Source organism: Physcomitrium patens, chromosome 19 (assembly GCF_059467195.1).
Source record: "Physcomitrium patens ecotype Gransden chromosome 19, ASM5946719v1, whole genome shotgun sequence".
Classification (NCBI taxonomy): Eukaryota; Viridiplantae; Streptophyta; class Bryopsida; order Funariales; family Funariaceae; genus Physcomitrium; species Physcomitrium patens.
This window is the reverse complement of record NC_143428.1, coordinates 11,308,897-11,328,321: the sequence shown is the minus strand read 5'-3', so window position 1 is coordinate 11,328,321 and position 19,425 is coordinate 11,308,897. Positions and strand designations below refer to the sequence as shown.

The 19,425-nt window shown below is 35.4% G+C and overlaps 2 protein-coding genes across 3 annotated transcripts; one reads left to right on the top strand and one right to left on the bottom strand.

Moving 5' to 3' along the window:
• The first annotated feature begins 2,909 nt into the window (after positions 1–2,909).
• LOC112296090 (uncharacterized) lies at positions 2,910–5,170 on the top strand. Of its 2 annotated transcripts, none has more exons than XM_024548250.3 (2): positions 2,910–3,031; positions 3,449–5,170. In XM_024548250.3, exon 2 carries the CDS (start codon positions 3,619–3,621, stop codon positions 4,906–4,908), a length of 1,290 nt encoding a protein of 429 aa, XP_024404018.1. In that variant the 5' UTR covers positions 2,910–3,031; positions 3,449–3,618; the 3' UTR covers positions 4,909–5,170. The 2 variants fall into 2 exon arrangements, with proteins under 2 accessions (XP_024404018.1, XP_090101046.1); XM_090244920.1 differs by having other exon boundaries at positions 2,910–3,161.
• A 3,199-nt stretch (positions 5,171–8,369) lies between these two features.
• On the bottom strand, positions 8,370–13,439 carry LOC112272715 (guanosine nucleotide diphosphate dissociation inhibitor 1). The gene is made up of 13 exons (XM_024500751.3): positions 13,155–13,439; positions 12,658–12,720; positions 11,915–11,998; positions 11,630–11,737; positions 11,202–11,374; positions 10,900–11,011; positions 10,682–10,762; positions 10,295–10,357; positions 10,064–10,165; positions 9,820–9,944; positions 9,402–9,612; positions 9,054–9,128; positions 8,370–8,672 (listed from the first exon to the last, which is right to left on the bottom strand). The coding sequence occupies exons 1-13, from the start codon at positions 13,239–13,241 to the stop codon at positions 8,622–8,624; spliced, it is 1,335 nt and encodes a 444-aa protein (XP_024356519.1). The 5' UTR covers positions 13,242–13,439; the 3' UTR covers positions 8,370–8,621.
• Between the last annotated feature and the right edge of the window lie 5,986 nt (positions 13,440–19,425).

Sequence of the window (19,425 nt, the reverse complement as noted above, 5' to 3'; positions counted from 1 at the left end):
TTGGATTCATCTACTATAGCTTATTGCCATTAGAAAGTATATAGAGAGTTTGCTACTTGGATATAGATTGTGGATTTTAGAGAGACTTCAATTATGATGAACAAAGCCCGTTCGGAGCTAGAAAACTTGAAATGGCATTACAAAGTTAAAACAAGGCAATATCATAGTTTTTTGCAAAATCACAAAAAAGAAGCACATCCTTTGTAGTACAAAAGGACTATTGGAGTAGTATTGATGGTGGAATCAATAATGGAAGAAAGTCCTTAGTATTAACACTAATTGAAGCTGATTGCTAAGATGTGCAAGAAAGTTAGTCATGTTGGCAAATATGTGGCATCACATCCAACCTTAAATATGGATTGAATAACTAACTAAAGTGAAGTAAAGAATTGGCTATACAAGGACCCTTCATAAGAAAGTGAGGTTGTGAAGAGAAGGCTGGAAGGTTGCATAGACTTGCTAGCAAGCCTTGAGGTCGAGAGGGATTTTTTATATAAAAAATAAGCGTAAATAAAGCTATTGTTGAAAGAATTGTAGTTGTAAGTGGAAGGACAATCTCCAATTGATTGAAAGTAGAAGAGGGCATGGATTGCAAGAACAATGGAGTTGCAATTATTATGGAAGTAAAATTACATGTTGATGTGACAATAGAATTATGATTTGTTACAAAATATAGAACCTAGTAGTTATGATGGTGGAATTGTGGACTATATAAAGCAGAAGTTGAAGTAATTGTAATAGATAGTGAAGAGCCACTTGATTGGTAAAAACATTGGTTTGACTAAAAGTTTGCAATAGAAGCAAGAAAAAAACAATAGATAAGTTCTTCCTAAAACATGACATTATAAGAAACATCCATTTTGTTACTAATATTTTAGAATTTATAATCAAAAAAGGATGCATTCACAAGATTTATTATCAAATTTTACTCAAATAACATCCAAGAACTTAGTGAAGCATTTACTTCAAAAAACTTGTTAGTGAAAGATATGAGATTTTTTTATAATACCAAAGTTTGAATTGATTTTTCTTGCAATGAAATGCTTTTGTAGGACTTTGATTCTAAAGGTACTTAACACAAGTGACTGCCTCACTACAATATGGTTTTGTTCATTTGGCTTTGTGGAGCATACACCATATTGCATTGAAGAGTGTTTAGTTTTTATGTTTTGCTATACCACTTTGCTACAAAGTATAGGCAATGGTGAGTTGCTATTAAATATCATTAGTAGCAAGATATTGATTGAATTTAGAAGAGAGGTACTTTCTTCTATAATCAAATTAGAAGATGCAAAACTTGTATCTTATCTAAACTTTAATCTAAATATGAAAAAAATCTTAAAAAATTAGAGGCATTCACTCTTTCTTTGGAAAAGACAAAGAATTGCATATATAGAGAAGTTTTCAATAAAAGTTAAGTAGTATTCAAACCCAAAAAAAGTTGGTGTTGTAATCTTTCTATTAAAATAAATAAATAAATATATATATATATATATATATATATATATATACATGCATTTATATACATTATATTGTTAGTATTTCAAAATAAATGAAAGAATCTAATGTTTTATAAGAATAAAAAAATAAAAAAATATATGATTTAGTATTATAATCTTAATTTTTTTATCTTTTATTATAAAAAGACCAACAAATTGAAATAAATTTAAATTAAGTTTTAATGAAATAATGAGTTGTCTTTTAAATGTAGTATGAAGAATAAATAAAAAATAAAATAAATGTTATTTGTAGTTGAATGGAAATAAATTATAATTATGAATATATAAATAAATATTTAAATATATATATACAATCATAATATAGTATAATAAAATATGGTTTTTTAAAAAATAGAATATGATTATAAACATGCATACATAAATTTTGGATATTTATTTATGACATTAAAAGGTCCACTTTAACTTAAATTAAATTTTGTTCTGTAAACAAAGAATACAATTGAAGTCTGTAGTTTTGATTATTTTCAATTGTTATCCAAAATTAAATAAACAAATCAATAAAATATTTTTATGCTTGTGTGAAAAGGGAATATTCGTAGTCACAATAATCCGTACTACAGATTCTAGTCTTTAGAGGTTTTCCACTTTCAAACCACTCAAATCCCAATCATTTCTTGTCGTCCAATAAAATTCAAATGCGGTCTATAAAATCTTAAATATGAAAATATGAAATATCGTCTTGTAAAACACAACCAAAAGTTTACTTGTTTTTCAATAGGCAGTTGGAATCCCAAGGCCGTGTCGCAATCGTCACCGTGATTTCACTTCAAGTTTACAAAATGAATAAGTCCTTCAAAAATCAATTCCAGCATACTGAATTGATTTTATAAAAATGGGTCAGGTGTGAATAGAACTCTCCCCCTCCCCCGCAGTAGCAAGACAAAAAAAGAATCCCTAAACCCCTAAAATATGCCCAGATATTTATCCATTCGAATACCCAAAATCCACACCCCAAACCCTAAAACCAGAACCTTGGGACCGATTTCCGCCGCGTGTCAGTCCCCTAAACCGTACGATGATAATCCACGTGGCGTACGAGCAATCCACACGATACGCCACGTCACGGATGCCAGGGTGGCAGGCATCGAAGGGGGCGATGAGAGGCTGGGGACGCCCCCGCGGCGGAGACTCACGCGCAACCCAAAAATCCACGAGGAGGAGGCGAAAGAGAGGAATTTGATGGGGCTCACAGAATCTCGAAGAAGCATTGGCGTTTACGGAAGGGAAGGGCACCTTATCCCCTTGGAACCCAATCTCTCAGCAACAAAACAAAACAAAAAACAACAAAATAAAAAACAACAAAGTACCGGTATCCTCTCCACCTCTGTGGATGAGACGCCACACGAAGATTGTGCACGCGACTCACTGACTTTGCCATTCTATGTCGATGGATTGATCGATCGCTTTGTGGGTTTCGTTGCTATGCAGTTCTCCCCTCTCCATGGATCCCGTGTTGAGGAGAGCTTGAGCGCTGTGCCTAGTCCTTTGTGCGCAGTCCCCCGCCCCCTCAGGTACGTTTGCTGCTGGATTGTGATGATTTCTCTCCTGAGGATTATTGTGTGGCCATTGTGCCGCACCGTGTGGGCTGAGAGAGTCCGTTGTGGAAGGGCATTGTCGTCACTAGCTCCGTGTGGTTAGATTGTAAGTTCCCTGTGCTGGGTTTAGGAATCTCATGTGGTTTTTTGAAACTTTGTGGTTGCGGTGTCGCTCCAAATGTGTTCGCCTCATTGATGGCGCTGCGTTTTTGTATGTGCGCATTTTGGTTTGGCTTTCTTCTCTGCACTGGACTGGAGGTTTGTGCGGTAAGAGGAGCGGGGAATTTGTGAATGTGCCTTGGGACTTTCGTCTTCGTAAGCATTTTTAGGTGATGAAGGTAGCGAGGTTTAGGTTATCGAACGAGGCTTTAATTGAATTGTTGTCCTGTGCAGAATGGTGCGGCTCTGATATCCGAAACTTAAGGAAACTCTCCGCGAAATAATTTTATCACCTCTCCGTCAGGCTTCGAATCTCACACTCAACTATCCTGTGGGTCAGGCTGCCCTGGAAGGTCCGCTGGTAATTTATCTCAGAGAGGATCTCCCATTTTTGTTGAAGTGCGATGGAGACTGAGCGGAGACTTGGCAGCGGGAGGAAACAGGGGCTTAGTACTCAGCGAGGAGTGGTCATTGGAGTGGCTACTGTGGTCGGTTTAAGTTTAGTGAGTAAGATTATCTCAGTTCTTAAGGGAGGAAAATCTGAGAAAAGTAATGGAGAACAGCTGAAGTCTCTGGAAGCACCATTGAATGGAAATGATGCATCCAAAAGTTCGCCACCAATGCAGGCAGTGGTGGAGAGCGATGACAAGTCAACCACCCTTGACAGCTCTGAGCCCACTACTGTAGTGAAAGACGAAGATGTAAAGTCGCTGGAAGCAGTCATGAACAGTCCACCACAACCGCCGACGCAGGGTGTTGCAGCACTTCCAAGTCCGGAGGAACTCTTCAATGAGGTGGGGAAGGAACAGAAAGACATCCAAAGTTCTCTTAACGCTGGTGATCTGTCCGTGACAGTCGTGGAGCAGGTTGTTGAAAATGGCGAGACAGTGTCGTCCAAGACCACGCACACAGTTGAGGATCAACTCAAAGGCTCGGACAATGTCGACAATGGTTTGGAAAGTACGACTGAGCTGGAGGGGATTCCATTACTCAACGGTGAGGATGCTGGGAAGCAAGTAACCGAGGATGGAGAGAAGCATTCCACAGTTAATGATGCTGGGAAGACTTTAGCTGAGGATGAACAGAGGCGGCCCAATGCTGAGGTTGCGGAAAAGCATCACACTGATGATGAACAGTCTCAGGTCGAGGATGTAGAAACGCATTCGAAGGTGGAGGATGTAGAGAAACCTAAAACTGAGGACGCTGAGGAGCATGAAACAGGGGACGCAGATCAGCACTTAGTCGAAGATGGTGAAAAGCATTCCATGATTAAGGAAGAAGAGAAGCATTCTTACGCCGAAGATGCTGAGAAGCATTCTGAGGTCAAGGAAGACGAGAAGCATTCCAATGCTGAAGATGGAGTGAAGCTTGAGACAGATGATGCTGGAAAGCTTCACATTGATGTTGAAGAGATAAGTTCCACTGGTGAGGATAGAAGTAACACTGGGGATGAAGAGAAGGATCACATTAAGGATGATGCCAAGCATCAATCTGAGGACAGAGAGGAGCTTTTCCGTGCCGAAGGTGGAGCTACAGAACACAGTGTTGAAGAAGAGAAGGATCCCAAATCTGAGACTGAAGTAAAGTTTACAACCGAGCGTGATGAGAAGGATGCAGTTGAGGATGGAGTCGAGAATGATACTGAAGTTTCCAAGGAGCATGAAACCGAGACTGAAGAAAAAGCATCACTCTGATTCCATCATCTCATGAGCATGGGACTTGCTCTAAGCGAGTGCAATTTGTCATTTCCTCTCCGACAGAGCCTTCGTCTTGGTAACCACATCGACACCGTAAGTGTCAGCGGCGGCAGAATGGAGGCCCTTGCCACTAATTCGTCTATACGAATTGGTTTTACGAGCTAAGTTCTTCGATATTAGTTCAGTGTAGTTCCAGTACATATTACATACCTTTTGGTATTTGCATGAACTTGAATATGAACTTGATGTATTTTACGTACACTCCTATTGTTAACTCATCGCCAGCTGTTACGTGATGTCTGAAAAGAACAAAAACAATTCAGATGCGAGGAACAATCATGTCCTCCAAGTCTCTCTTCACAATCGTGACTAAATGCGACATTCAGCATAGAGCCCAGTCAATAGTATAAGAAGCACGGGTTGAAGAAGTTTCGAACGGATGGCATAACCAACTCTTCACTTTGAGGGATATTGTGGTGTATCCACAGGGAACACTCTTTTTTAGTGTTGAGTGTACTCTCGGTGAGCCGCGCAACCACAGCAGTGCCAAAGATTATCTCGTCTTGCTCTATTCAAGAGCCTCACTCTCATGCATCAGTGTACAGATCCTTGCACTGGCGTAGTCTTTCCTGCCCAGTCTTGTGATGCTGCGACACACACATGGCATCGTGGTTACCAACGATCGGAATCCGAAAGGTTTTCTCTAGACTAGTTTTTGCCAACACTGGCAAATGTCTTGTTCAGCTGCACATTCTGCTGCAAGCCCTCTACACATTCCCCTGCCACAACTTCAAATCCATGGACCCTACTGCATTCTCTTTGGAGATGGTGGTCATCTGTAAAGCTTTGCATTATTAAGATTGTACTCAATTTGCACCTAGTAGAAAGTGGTTTCAAGGTCTAGAAAGTGAGAAATTCTTTCTTTCCGTTAGTAAAGTTCAAGTTAGATCCAACACTTTTACACACGTCCAACACTTGAAATTTTAGGTGTGTACCAGCAAGGACCATTTAAGCTCAGAGGCAAAGTTTGATAAGGCCAATGTAGTAGAAATGTGCCATATGCTTTTCAGAGCCAACTTTTGAGTTGTATGAAAGTGAACTTTGTCTGGCTTCAATTACTGATTGGTATTTTTGCAATTTTTTTGAGGGAAAAGTAGAGCCATGTGGGTGTTAAAGCAATTAGGATAATTGTCTGCCTCTGATTGATTTGTGGAAGTTGTCTTTGTGCGTGTTTTTGGAATTATACTCCAAGTTTACAATTTTATATGATGATGTTAAGCAACATTGTGATAAAATTTTAAGAAAAATGAAATCAGAAACGTTTTTAGTTTTAAAAATGAATTGTAAATGTTAATAGACTGTGGTTTTAAGTCTACATCTATTAAAATTACAATTTATTTTAAATTCAAATAATATTTCAAAACGAAAAAAAAATCATGAAAATAAATGTAAATAAAAATATAATATATAAATTTGTAATTTATAACTATTATATATGTAAAATGAAGTCTTTTTTATTTTTAAAATACACAAATTTAGTAAAAAACTTACCCTGTAAAAATATTAAATATAACTTTTTTCAAAACTTAAACTCTAACAATTTTTTAAAAAAATGCTATAAAGTTTTTATATTTTATTTTATTTTATTTAAATAAATATTAGTTCATTATTTAAATATTTCAAATTAATATTATTATTAATTTTTTTTAAAAAAAACTCAAAAGATATTTTACAATTGATTTATTTAGAAGCTTTGCAAGCATATTAATGAGGTATATATATATATATATATATATTTTTTTTATTTGCACAAATTAAGGCCACATTGAGATGAATTACAGGTTTGTTTTTAATTGAGCTTATTTCCAGTTGTTACAATCTATTACATGTACATCCTTTAGCTCATATAATAAGATATTTTTCTGCAATTGTTCGTAATATGGAGATCCAAGTTAGAGGTGATGTTTATAATGTGCAAGCAAACCCTATTATTATTAATCTTAAAACAAATATATGCATGTATACACTAAACACCATTCCACAGGCCAAAAAGAAGGCTTAAAAAATAAAAATAAAAATTTAACAATATGTTTATATTCTTGTCCTTTTTGTAACAGTAGCAACAATGTCGTATGTTTCAATACTAAGTATTTGTTTTTATAAAGGACATCTAATATACGTGCAGTAAGATAATAAGGACTCTATTTTAAGTGAATAGTTCAATCTAAAAAAACTAAAATTTTCAAAATATATTATTAGTGAACGATGGAGTAATTCAAGAACTGTGCCATCTTATTATAATTGCGGATCAAAACCCACTTTATTTTATAAATAATCTAATGCAATATATTACACTTTTAACTAATTAGGATATAATAACTTGTGAGATAGTCCAAGACATTCAAACATAAATCTTTTTATCAATAGCATTAAACCTATTCTAATTCTTTCATATATTGAAAAAAATTTGGTCTATGTTCTTTTATTCTTTTGTTGTGTGCTTATGGACATATATTTCTTTTAATTATTGAGTATACTATTGTGCGCCTGTTTAGAAATGAATTAAATTCAGTAGTACTCTTAGAATATAGGTTCAATTTAACACAAGACATTTACATGTTTATATTAGTGTTAAATTTAATTTTTAATTCTTGTATTCTACATGTTTTTTTTTACTATTGACTTAAATAACACGCTCAATAAAATTAAGAATACAAAATTAAGAAGAGAAAAAATAAATCAAAATATCATGCAGTATTTATAAGATAAAAAAGAAACAAAGAAGGGAAAGTTGTCGAACATAACACTTTGCATGGTGTATAAACATTTACTTAAGTAATCAGTAAAAAGCTTAGTTAGAATAATTTGAGTACAATGTTTTTGCAGAACCATGTAGCCAATAAAATTTCCCTACTTACGATAATAATAAAGAAGTCCTGTTCTCTAAAGATAAACATCATTTCTGTTTTGATGCAACTAGAACACCTGTAAACATCTAAACAGTCACCACGTAATACTACAGTATAATACTACACTTGTACCAAAGTATAATACTCAATTTGCCACCCCAACGGAATTAGTGATTTTAAAAGAACAAAGCTTTGATACATTCCAGTGCTTCAGTTACATAATCTGTTTCCTTATACGTAAGAGCATCTTGTTATTGTTTGCAACAACCCTGTATAAATATTAAGGTCTGTTCTACCCGATCTCCACAGGGAATGTAGCTCAAGATTTTCTAGTTAATTTTACCATAAGAAATCTTTCAAAAACCTTTTAAGAGCTGCTCTTTTGTAGATAACATAAGTGATGGAAGAAGGTTGAGAAGCATTCATTTCCACAGGAAAGGCAATGATGGGCCCACTGCTTATCACATCTAGCTTCGAGTTAACACTGCATCTATAATCACATGAAAGTGATAGTTGCCAAGGAGGCGTGTAACCATATTAACGCAGATGTGCCAACAAGATTCAAAACTTGATAGTGAGGAAATTTCCTTTGCATCCATTTAAGAAAAACCGATGGTCACTACGATAAACGATGTCGAATGATAATGATGGCTTGCGGAAAAGATTTTTCCGCTTACGTCATTGGAAAAACATGTAAATGTAAACCGCCTTTCACAAAAGTATTTAACAATTGAGTTTGGGGTATTTAGAGGCACTCCTTGGTCCACTGGAGAAAATACCTTGTATGAAACACCCATCTCTCTACTCCTCAGCAGCGCTTGCTGCACTTAAGTCCACGCTCAGATCAAGGTTCTGTAGTCATCCACGAAAGCCGTCATGTCAACGATCCAAATGTCATGTTTATAGAATAACCACGTCAGATACACTGGCAATACTTTGAAAAAAAAAAAAAAAAAAAAAAAAAACAATTATCAGTGTCTATTTAGGTAGAATGGTGTTTAAGAAGATACGACCCTGTTTTAATAAGTCCATTTAATTATGCTTCTGATATAATATGGGATGTATGAAACCAAACTGGGGTCACATTCCCCTAAAATAGAGCGGGAATTTCATGGTGCTACAAATGTCAGTTGGCTGTAATATGAAATATGCAGATATAAGATCTTGAGAGTACTAAGTCTTGGCTAAATATATGCTGATTTTACAACGATGAGGACTGATGAAACAACTAACCTTGCCAGTAATTTTTGTATACATTGAAAGTACATCTTGAACTGTCGTCTCAAAGTGGGTAGTAGGATCGTAGCTCTGTAACACACACCAGGAATTAAAAACCTATGCATCTTCTTCTAAAGATTTTTTTAGAATTACTTGCCAATGCTCATCAGATAAAGTGCAATGCCATTGAACATAATCAAAGAGACAAGCTGAAAACCATTCGACACCATGTCGAGTGGAAAGTTACAACAATTGCAAAGCAATATCATACCTTCTAGGGTGACACAAAGAGTATCCAAATTGAGAAGTAGCCTACTAGACAAGCTGAGTCATATTCACAAATAAATGATGAATAGTTGATACCTTAGAAATGAAGCAGTTGTCGAGTGAGGGATCATTGACTGGCTCATACATGTCGTACATGTCAATTATCTTCTCATCAATGTGTCCAAGAAGTGCAAGCCCTGGCTCCAGCTCAGCTTCCGGAGTGTCCGTCTCCACTTCTGCTGAAACAAATGCGATGTACTTGTCTTTTGCAGCTATATTGTGAGAGTGAGAGCAACAGAACACATACCTGCCAGCAAGCCCAGAACATTACATCGTTCCATTAACAGTTGATATGGCAAATATAAAGTTAGACATTAAAATCATTGAAAAAATTCACGTCGAGCCAGAAGCATGATAGATTATAAACAGGTCAACCTCGATTCAAATTTTACAGGAACCCAAATAATTGGACATCTCCTCCTGTTTAAAATCAAACCAAAAGTACACGGCTTACATGTCTGATCTGCGGCCAAGTTGCTTCTGTGGCAGAATGATTTGAACGGAGTCAGAATTATTGGTATTTGGAATTGGGTGGCTCATGAAGCAGATAGCACGCACCACCTTCCCAACCTTTTTGACCTGAGAAAGCAACGGCATCCCATGTTTCACAAAGGTGGACACGTTAGATGATTCGCCGTGATATAGTCTACAAAGCCATAGGCACAGTGCTAATAAGGACCTTCAAATCAGCAAATTACCTTATTGGGCAAATACGATGGATCACAAACAACTTTCTTGGCCTTCACGGTCTCCCCCTCGGAAGTAACCCCCATAACTTGACCCATTTCATCAAATTCTACCTGTTGGATGAGTCAAGTTCAAACAAATCAGAATTCGTGAATGAACCAATGGAATGTCACAATAACTGCATGATGTCTAGGAAAAGCAGACGATGCAAGAAAACTTCAGCATCAGAACCAGATGTTTACCTTGCACTCAGGTTTGGCAAGCATGTAGGTGCCTCCGTACACGGCACTAAGACGAGCAAATCCCTGTCAATCATATTATGGTATACACACACACATCAGAATGGGCATCGGCGTGAGACATTCCCCAAGCACACAACTGGTACAGTTGACTTCTCCTACTCCAGAATCCTGATTTCCTAAAACAATAGTCATACCGAAAAATTCAGAGCTTCAACCCTACCACACTACTGACCGGACTAGCTTTAAACAGGAGACTAATATTAACCAGCCCTTCCAAGCCAACCTTCAAACATATTTCGGTGTACAGGAACAGGCGACACATCTTGCCTGTAAGGAACACTTACTAACAGGCAGCATCATAAAAACTGAATCAAACTAAACGCGAACCTGTGGCAACTCGCCGAGGCCGTAGAGTGGATAGATGTAAGGTGATCCTCCTTGAAACCGGGCCATTGACTCTGCGTACAACTGCACCAAGAAAAAAAAGACAACTCAGGTTGTAGCGAACAAAACTGTAGAGCTGATAAAAATCTTGTGAAGATAACGTGTGGATTAAACAGAATGAGCTATAACAGGGAGTGTGTTAGCAGGAAATAAAGGCATACCTTCACTCTCTTCACTGTATCCAACGCTGGCTCAGACAAGAAACGATCGTCACGATGCAACGCCAAAGAATGCCCAATGAAGTCAATTGTGTTGGCATCGAGACCAAACTTCCTGCATAACAATTCGTGCAGTAAGATTCAGAAAGGAGTAAAATCGCTCACAATTTTTCCGAATGACCACACCACAAACCATCCGACTATTGCTATTCTCAGCAACTTCCTACGAAGAAACAAAGCTCTCAAGAATGGTTATCCACAAAATCAGTATGAAAAAGAAGTCAATATTAGATAAGGTAATATACTCGAATAGTTCTTTCGTTGTAACTGTCTGCAAGTTCATTCCATCGTGTGTTTTAGCATCTGCCTCATCGTAGTTCTGGACAAAGATGAAAAACTTCCTAGCACGCCGCTTCTCAAATAGCCCCATCAAAGGAGACTTCAATGCTTCCACGTCATTAGATGGAACTTTGTACACCTATGGAAACGGAAAAGAATGAACACAAGTTAATAATAATAGGCAGACAATGGAAAGATGACCTAGCACAGCCAGCTCTAAAATCATATCGACAGCCTTCAGATTACCTTGAGAGGTTATATGCATATACTAGTAAAACCTTCAAAAGATAGGTCCAGGATAGGCAAAGAACGCATCCAATTAAGAGGGACGAAGGAACTCAAGAATGCCTCAAATTATGGACATAAACTCTTCAACAAGAATGCAACGACGCACCTTTCCCTGCTTATAGACGTAGCTGCCGTCCACAGCCTTAAACAGTAGGTATTTTGTGACATCCGTGTGGATGAGAACTCTCACAAGGGTGCCATTTGCCATCATAAACTGCGAGAGACAACGAAAATTAAAAAACCGTCGCTGTGACTCGAATATACGCTACTAAAACTTGAAGGAAACTTTCATCTCGGTTTGTTGCGAACATTCAAAACCATTACAAGACACAAAATTTGAAGGAATCACTTTTGTGCCCACAAACACATGTCACATCCATGCCCAGTTCACCTTGGGGACCATGTCCACATTATACTCCTTGCTTGACCCCAGGAAGGCTGGAGGCTTTTCATCTCCTTTAAATTTTTTCCACAACTGCCACACCACATGTGATGGTTACATAAAGATTAAAATCTTCGTAAAGAGAAAGAGGGAAGGAGATTAGCGAAGTTTGAAACAAGACCAGTGTAATTCTGCTCATGGTTGACACCATGGTGTGTCGATCAACATTCTCCACACACTGGATTAAGCAGGTTTTTAACTTGATAGTTCAAGTAGGAACAATTCTCAAAATTAACATTTAAAAAACGCGTATACTGCCCAAAAATCACCGAAGATCAGAGTAGCTCACTGATCACTCACAGCAAGTGTTCAGTTAAAATCTTCGCTAAACCTTAACAGTAAAATACTTGGGGCCAAAAACTTCATTAACATTCAGTGCTCTCTTTACGCAAATAAATGAATCAATAGCAAGACCTGATCAAATTATATTTTCTCACACTAACCCACCGTGCTAACCTCACGGGAAAATGAACCTTGTGAAGAGAATTAACAATACGATCAGCGGCCCCTTTACTGAAGCATGCCGTGATAGCACCGTGACTACAGGCTGAGAAGGAAAACCTATCAACTAAAGAACACTTACTAAGAAGTTCAACAGCAGCATGTGACACTCGAAATAACGAGGAGAAAACCTCACCGTTACTTGTGCACGAATTTGAGCAAGAGACAAGAGGCTAGCACATCATTCTCACCTGGTTCAAGTTCAATGATGCAGCAGCTCCGCCATAATAGTCATTCCTGTCCATATGAAGCACCTGCACCATCCCACAGGATCATCCAGCGATCATCAGAACGCGCACCCTTAAACAGATTCAAAATACTAATTTCACCACTCCTCTCTCACACCCTTCGCAATTCACTACCCATCCAGTTGTAGAGAATCCAACCCACTGTATGGCCGCCAGCGGCAATTCCCTGATTCCCATCGCCATCTTCGCTAGCTAACTCAAAGTTGGCAACCCCCCATAAACCCACACAATCCCTCATACTACCCACGATTAGGTCTGCCTACCAGAAACACCTCGCCCCACCTTCACAATCCACCAAAATAACAACAATCGAAGGACGATTGCATCACAAAACACTACAACCTAAGGAGAAGAAGAGAAAGGAAATAAAAACAAAACAAACAAACAAAAACACTGATCTGCAAACCTATAAAAGGTTCAGATCGAGGAAGAGGCACCACCTTGAGACGATCGACAGAGAGAAGTCCACTGAGGATACATTCCTTGAGGCCAGTGCCGAGTACAATCACGTCATACTCTTCATCCATGACGAAATCTCGGTGCGAGACGAAGAAGAGAAGAGAGACTTGATACAACACCCCACACAACACGACGGACACTAGCCGAGATATAATCAGAACGCGAGAGAGAGAGAGAGAGAGAGAGAGAGAGAAGCAAATTGCGGGGGGGAAGAGCAAGATTCAGAGTGGAGAAGAGATGTAAAGGGGGCAAGCCGAGTGGCGCACCAGCAAACAAACAAAAAACGGGAAAAGGGGGATTGTAGATGTAGAGAGCGAGAGAGAGTGGGCATCAGTAGCAGAGGGCAGGGCGGGGCAGCGCAGGCATCGCATCATCGCGTAGCATCGTCGGGTGTCGTCTACTCTACTGCTACTGCTACTGCTACTCTGCTGCTGGTGCTGGTGCTGCAGCGCGGACGCGTGAGCATTCCCCTGCTTTGCTTGCTGCTCGCTCGGGGCCACCACTGTCCCCGCGACGACGGGGACCGGGACGGAGACCACGGTTATCGCGACCACGATGACGACGGCGGCGACGGAGGTATGGCTGCCACGACGGAGGTGGTGACGACGATGACGGAGACGACGGAGGTGACGACGACCCCAGCGTTACCTTTAAAGTTCGCGGGGAGTTAAAGTGAAAGTTATGGTTTTCCATGTCTCAAATTGAGAGCTTAAGACTTTTATAATTTTCTTTTTATTGATTTTTATTTTTAAAATTAAATTTTATGGGATTGTGCATATGATGCATCGTTAAATTATATAATAGATAACAGAATATGAACAGGACATTAATGTAGTTCTATAAATTTCATTTGCATGCATAGTCACTTACAGGACAAATATTAGCTTAAATTTCCCATACAATACCACATATTACAAACTTTGAAAGTACATGATAAAGAAAAAATTTGTTTATCCAAATTCATTTTTTCTAGTCTCCGGACTTTGAATATATATATATATATATATATATATACAAAATGTTTATTTACCAAACACGACTTCTACTATTGTTTTCATAAAATATTGAATAATAATATGAATTATATTTTCATTTTATTAACTTGTATTGTTTGTTTAACTTTAAAATGGTTTGGATAGACTTGTGTTTGATTCATTAAGTATTTTATCAAACATATTATGGCAATGTTTAGGTACAAACTCTCAGTCATAAAAATTGCACCAGGTTTCTATAAAATAATTATTAGAAAGAAAAAAATGACGCATGTGTATTTCACTAAATAAATAAAACAAATAAAACAGATAAACCAAAAAAATAGAAACATCTTCCAACATTATTGTGTACTGTCTACAGTACAATTTGATATTTTGAACACTGACAAATAAGTTTGTGAAAAAACAAAACTACTAATATATGAAAGAACTATATAAAATAAAAATGGTAATATCTAAATTAAAATTAGAAATAACTTAATAGCCAAAATGCTAATCTTATTTAAGCAATATCTTTTTAAAATTGAGAGAGGCCATCCTTTTTTTGTTTATTTTTTTTGTTATAACTATTATGATTTTAAAAAAATAAAAAATAAAAAATAAAGATTGATTTTAAGAATATATTTTCTTCTAACATATAAGTTAAGACCAATATAAATAATTAGCTTGATAATTAGCTTGAGTTGCACAGTTTGCAATATTAATGAAATAAAAATAAATTAATAAATGTTAAAAATGAACAAAAACATCTTCAATAAAATGAAACAAAAAATCGAATTAAAACTAAAATGAAGATCGAGATATACTTATTATTTAAAGACAACAGACCAAGTCACTACTTCAAGCACATACAGACAAATTGTATACATGTATATACAAGAAAACACATATTATATGTATAGACAAATAATAGTAATGATAATAATAGATTGAATGTTATCCAGTATCTCATTTTTTTTATATTTAAACGAAGTTTATTTTATAAACTAAACTACAAATGTAGGAAAAACAATTTTTTTAAAACTTATAGGATTTATTTTGATTTCTCCAACTTACATTTTAGAAAGAACTTGGTTAATATTTATTTTATTGAAGAATCAACTTAAGTAGTTACTTCTATGTAATATTGTTACATATATGTATATTCATTCAAATTTTCGATATAATTTTTGATATAATTTAATCATAATATATTAGTAAAATCAAATAAAAAGACAAAGAATCATATAATTTTAAAAATCAATCTAGGTAAATATTTTTTTATTAATCTTATTTCAAGATTTTTTATTTTTTAACATTGATTTGTTATTAAAAAAAAAGAATAGAATATTCATCTTTGTGGAATTTTTTATTTAATATTAGAAGTTACAAATTACCCTCTTTTAATTTGAATTGTAGATTTATTGATATTTTTTGTTAAAAAGATATTAAAAAAACTATAAATGCCATATTTGGTGGAAATGAGAATAGATTTGAAACTATTGTAGATCTTCAAGAGCTTTTTAATACTCTTTGGCTAAAATTTTCATGTATTAATAATGTTAACTATGGAAGTACTATTCCTACATACATGGAAGAAATCAATAATCAAGTTTAATATCTATGCTAAGAAGTTATTGAATTGAGAGAAAGAAATAGATCAACATTATAAATATACCTAAGAAGTCTTGCTACTATGAGTATGAGAAAAATAGGGATTAATATACCTAAGAAGTTTGATGGAATAAGATAAAAAAATTAATGATTTCTACAATAAGTTAAGTTCTATCTAAGGTTGCATCTTTTCCAATCTCTTTATGGATTTACTCAAGTTGGATTCATAAGCACATTCATCTTTAGAAGTATTTTTTTTAATTTGTACCTTTAATAGAAAATGATTTATAATTCTTATATGACCTAAATTCATTCTTAAAAGTATCTATGGCCACATTTAGAAAAAATGAGTAAAAAAAATAGCAAAGATCAAATTATTTTTTTACAACAATGATCATGTTTAATTATCATATATATTATTAAATTCCAAAATCTTGCTTGTGATATGAATTGGGATGAAAAAACTCTTATCAATAAATTTTAATATGGATTGAAAGATATTGTCAAAGATTTATTATTGACAATATTAAAAACAAATTCATTAAAATAGTTTATTGTTGAAGTCATTACATATGATAAACAACTTTTTGAAAGACACCATGAATTAATATTTGGATAGAGAGGAAAAAATGAAGTCAAAATTTTTAAAAAAATATTCATTAAGCCTTGAACTTATGCAAATTGATATAATATGTTTCAAAGTTTTTATTGAGCAAAAAAGATTTAATGTCATTAAAAAATATTGTACTTATTTTATAGAGAAACTAAGTATATTATTCAAAAAAATTCAAAGAAGCAATACAATCAAAAATTGAAGAGCATGGTTGTAAAAAAAGATATTATATTAAAAAATAATTTTTTCCAACTACAATAAAGACCATATTCCTAAAATCTTGTGCAATATTTAATAATGGTCTTATTCTGTCATGGACATACTCATGTAAGCCAGTAATTACATATACAAATAGGTAGAAGTAAATAAAAGTAGATAAAAGTAAGTTAATTCTATAGTATTTGATATGAAAGCTTCCTTGAAGCTTCATAGACGCTGCTTTGACTTCATAGGTGTATTTAATTGACTTTTTGGATTAAAAACGTGGTCAATAAGTTGGCCATGTGTGACACATGTTGTTAGCTTGAAGACTAAGCTAACTATGTGGCCTACATGTAGAAAAACTTGCGTTGTAAGTCAAGGCATGTGTCCTACAAAGTCAACTCATATTGGAGGTTCTATAGAACGTCGCCACAAAGCCTCTATTTAGATAGTATATATAGAGACAAGAGTGAAGCCTTCTTCACTCTTGTCAACTCCTTTCTTGCTTCCAGTCTAGTTTCAAGGGTCTCTAGTTTTCTTGTCTTTTGGCAATAGCCATTCCAGTTTCTCTTTCAATATACATACTTGTTTATTTATATTTTGTTACCTTTCTTTGAGTGAAGGCTCACTTCTTTGAATTATTTTTTCATCAAGTTCTTGTTCTTGACAAATTGACAAGAGTACACCTATAATATGAGAGCTTTGTCTAATCTTGATTAAGAGTGGATTATCCTTTTTTCTTGATAAGATATAAGCATATTAGAAGTTGCGGATTACTCTCTTCTAAATTGATATTGTCCTTAGTATTTTCCTTGTTCTCAATTCCTCTCTTCTATTTGTCTTGAGCGATACTAGACATCTTCTCTTTTCTAAGTGTTATCATAGCAGAACTTGTTGAAATGAAGAGTGCAATGGCACAAATGCAAGAGTAATTGAGGGAGTTAATGCTTGCGATGCATCAACTCAATTTACCACCACAAAGAGCAACAAGATTAGCAGGAAGTAAAGATATAGAAATGGTTGGAGCTGCTTCAACATCTACACCAAATCATGTCCTTTCTCTTATGGTGGAACGTCCTTCTAGTGTTAAAGAACCAAGAATTGCCCTATCCAAAAAGTTTGATGGTACCAGATCCAAGTTTCGAGGATTTATCAATAAAGTGTAACTTGTGATTGAACTTCAATCTCAAAGCTATCCAATTCCAAGATCCCAAGTTAGATTCATTGGTACGCTTCTTTCAAGTTAAGCACTATCGTGGTTTTCATCTTTTCTTGAATGACGAGATCCAATATTAGATAATCTAGAGGCTTTTTTGGCAAAGTTTTGATCCATGTATGGAAAACATGATGTAATTCGTGTTGCAACCAATAAGATCCATATTTTACGACAAGGCAATTTATCAGTAATGTTGTATGCTTCACAATTTCAACAACTTACAACTGGTATCAAGTAGGTTGATACTGCACTTATTAGCCAATTTCTCTACGGATTACAATATGAGGTAAAAAAATTAATACTAAACTTACCTGATCCTCAAACATTGAGTCAAGCAATTGACTTTGCTATGAAGAGCAACAATTGCCTTTTTGAATTTCGATCTGAGAACCGTACAAGTGGACCTCAACGTTACTATAATTCAATGGCAATACCAACACCTCTTCAATACATACATTCGGAAGTAAAGGATATGCAAATTGATGCAGTAAGTTTCAAATCTCTTACTGAGCAAGAAAAGACTCATCGTCGTGAAGAAGGATTATATTTGTATTACAAAGAACCAAAACACATTGCTCAATATTGTCCAAAGAAACGACACAACCAAAAAATGAGAAGTATGGTTGTGAAAGAAGATAATATGTGGAAAAACGAGTTTGTCCAACTACAATTGGGGCCATGCGATTGGAACCTTGCACAACATCTAGTAAAGATTCCATTCGCTCCTCAGAGCCCTCTCTTTGTTTTACATTAAATGTTATTTTAGGACCTAAACATTATAAAGCCTCTGCCTTGTTAGATTCAGAAGCCTCTCCGTGTTTCTTAGATGAAGGATTTACTAAAAGACTTAACATATCTTTAGTAAAGAAAACTAAACCTATTCATGTAGAAGTCATAGATGGTTGTCTATTATCTTTTGGAGATATTACTCACAAAACCCTTCTTATAGAAGTAATAATCAATAGTCATAATAACTTTGTAGTATTTAATATCATTAGATCTCCCTTTAATCCAATTATTTTAGGTTTATTGTGATTAGAAAATACAACCCTCAAATAGATTGGATTTCCCAAACTCTTACTTTTTCTAAAAGTATAACTAATAGTGTAGTTAATCAAGTAGAGAGTCATAAGTCTAGTTCAATTAAACTCGTGTTTATAGGTGTAAAAGCTTTCTTGCATACTGCTATAAAAGAATCACCATGTATTATTTATACCACACATGTTTCTACCAGTGGAAAGACTTCAAGTGGCATTCCAAGCCAATATCAAGAATTTCAAGATGTATTTGAAAAAAAGAATGCGGATACACTCCCGGAACATCGTCCCTATGATTGTTCAATTGACCTTCAAGAAGAAGCACAACCGCCATTCGGACCAATCTATAGTTTATCACAAAATGAGTTGATTGAATTCAAGGAGTATATTGAAGAAAATCTAACCAAGAATTTCATACGCCATTCTAAATCTCTAGTACGAGCTCCAATTCTATTTGTGAAGAAAAAAGATGGATCATTGCGGATGTGTATTGATTATCGAGGACTCAACAAGATTACCATCAAGAACAGGTATCCACTACCTTTAATATCTAGATTTTTTGATCAGCTGAATCAAGCTAAGATCTATACAAAAATAGAT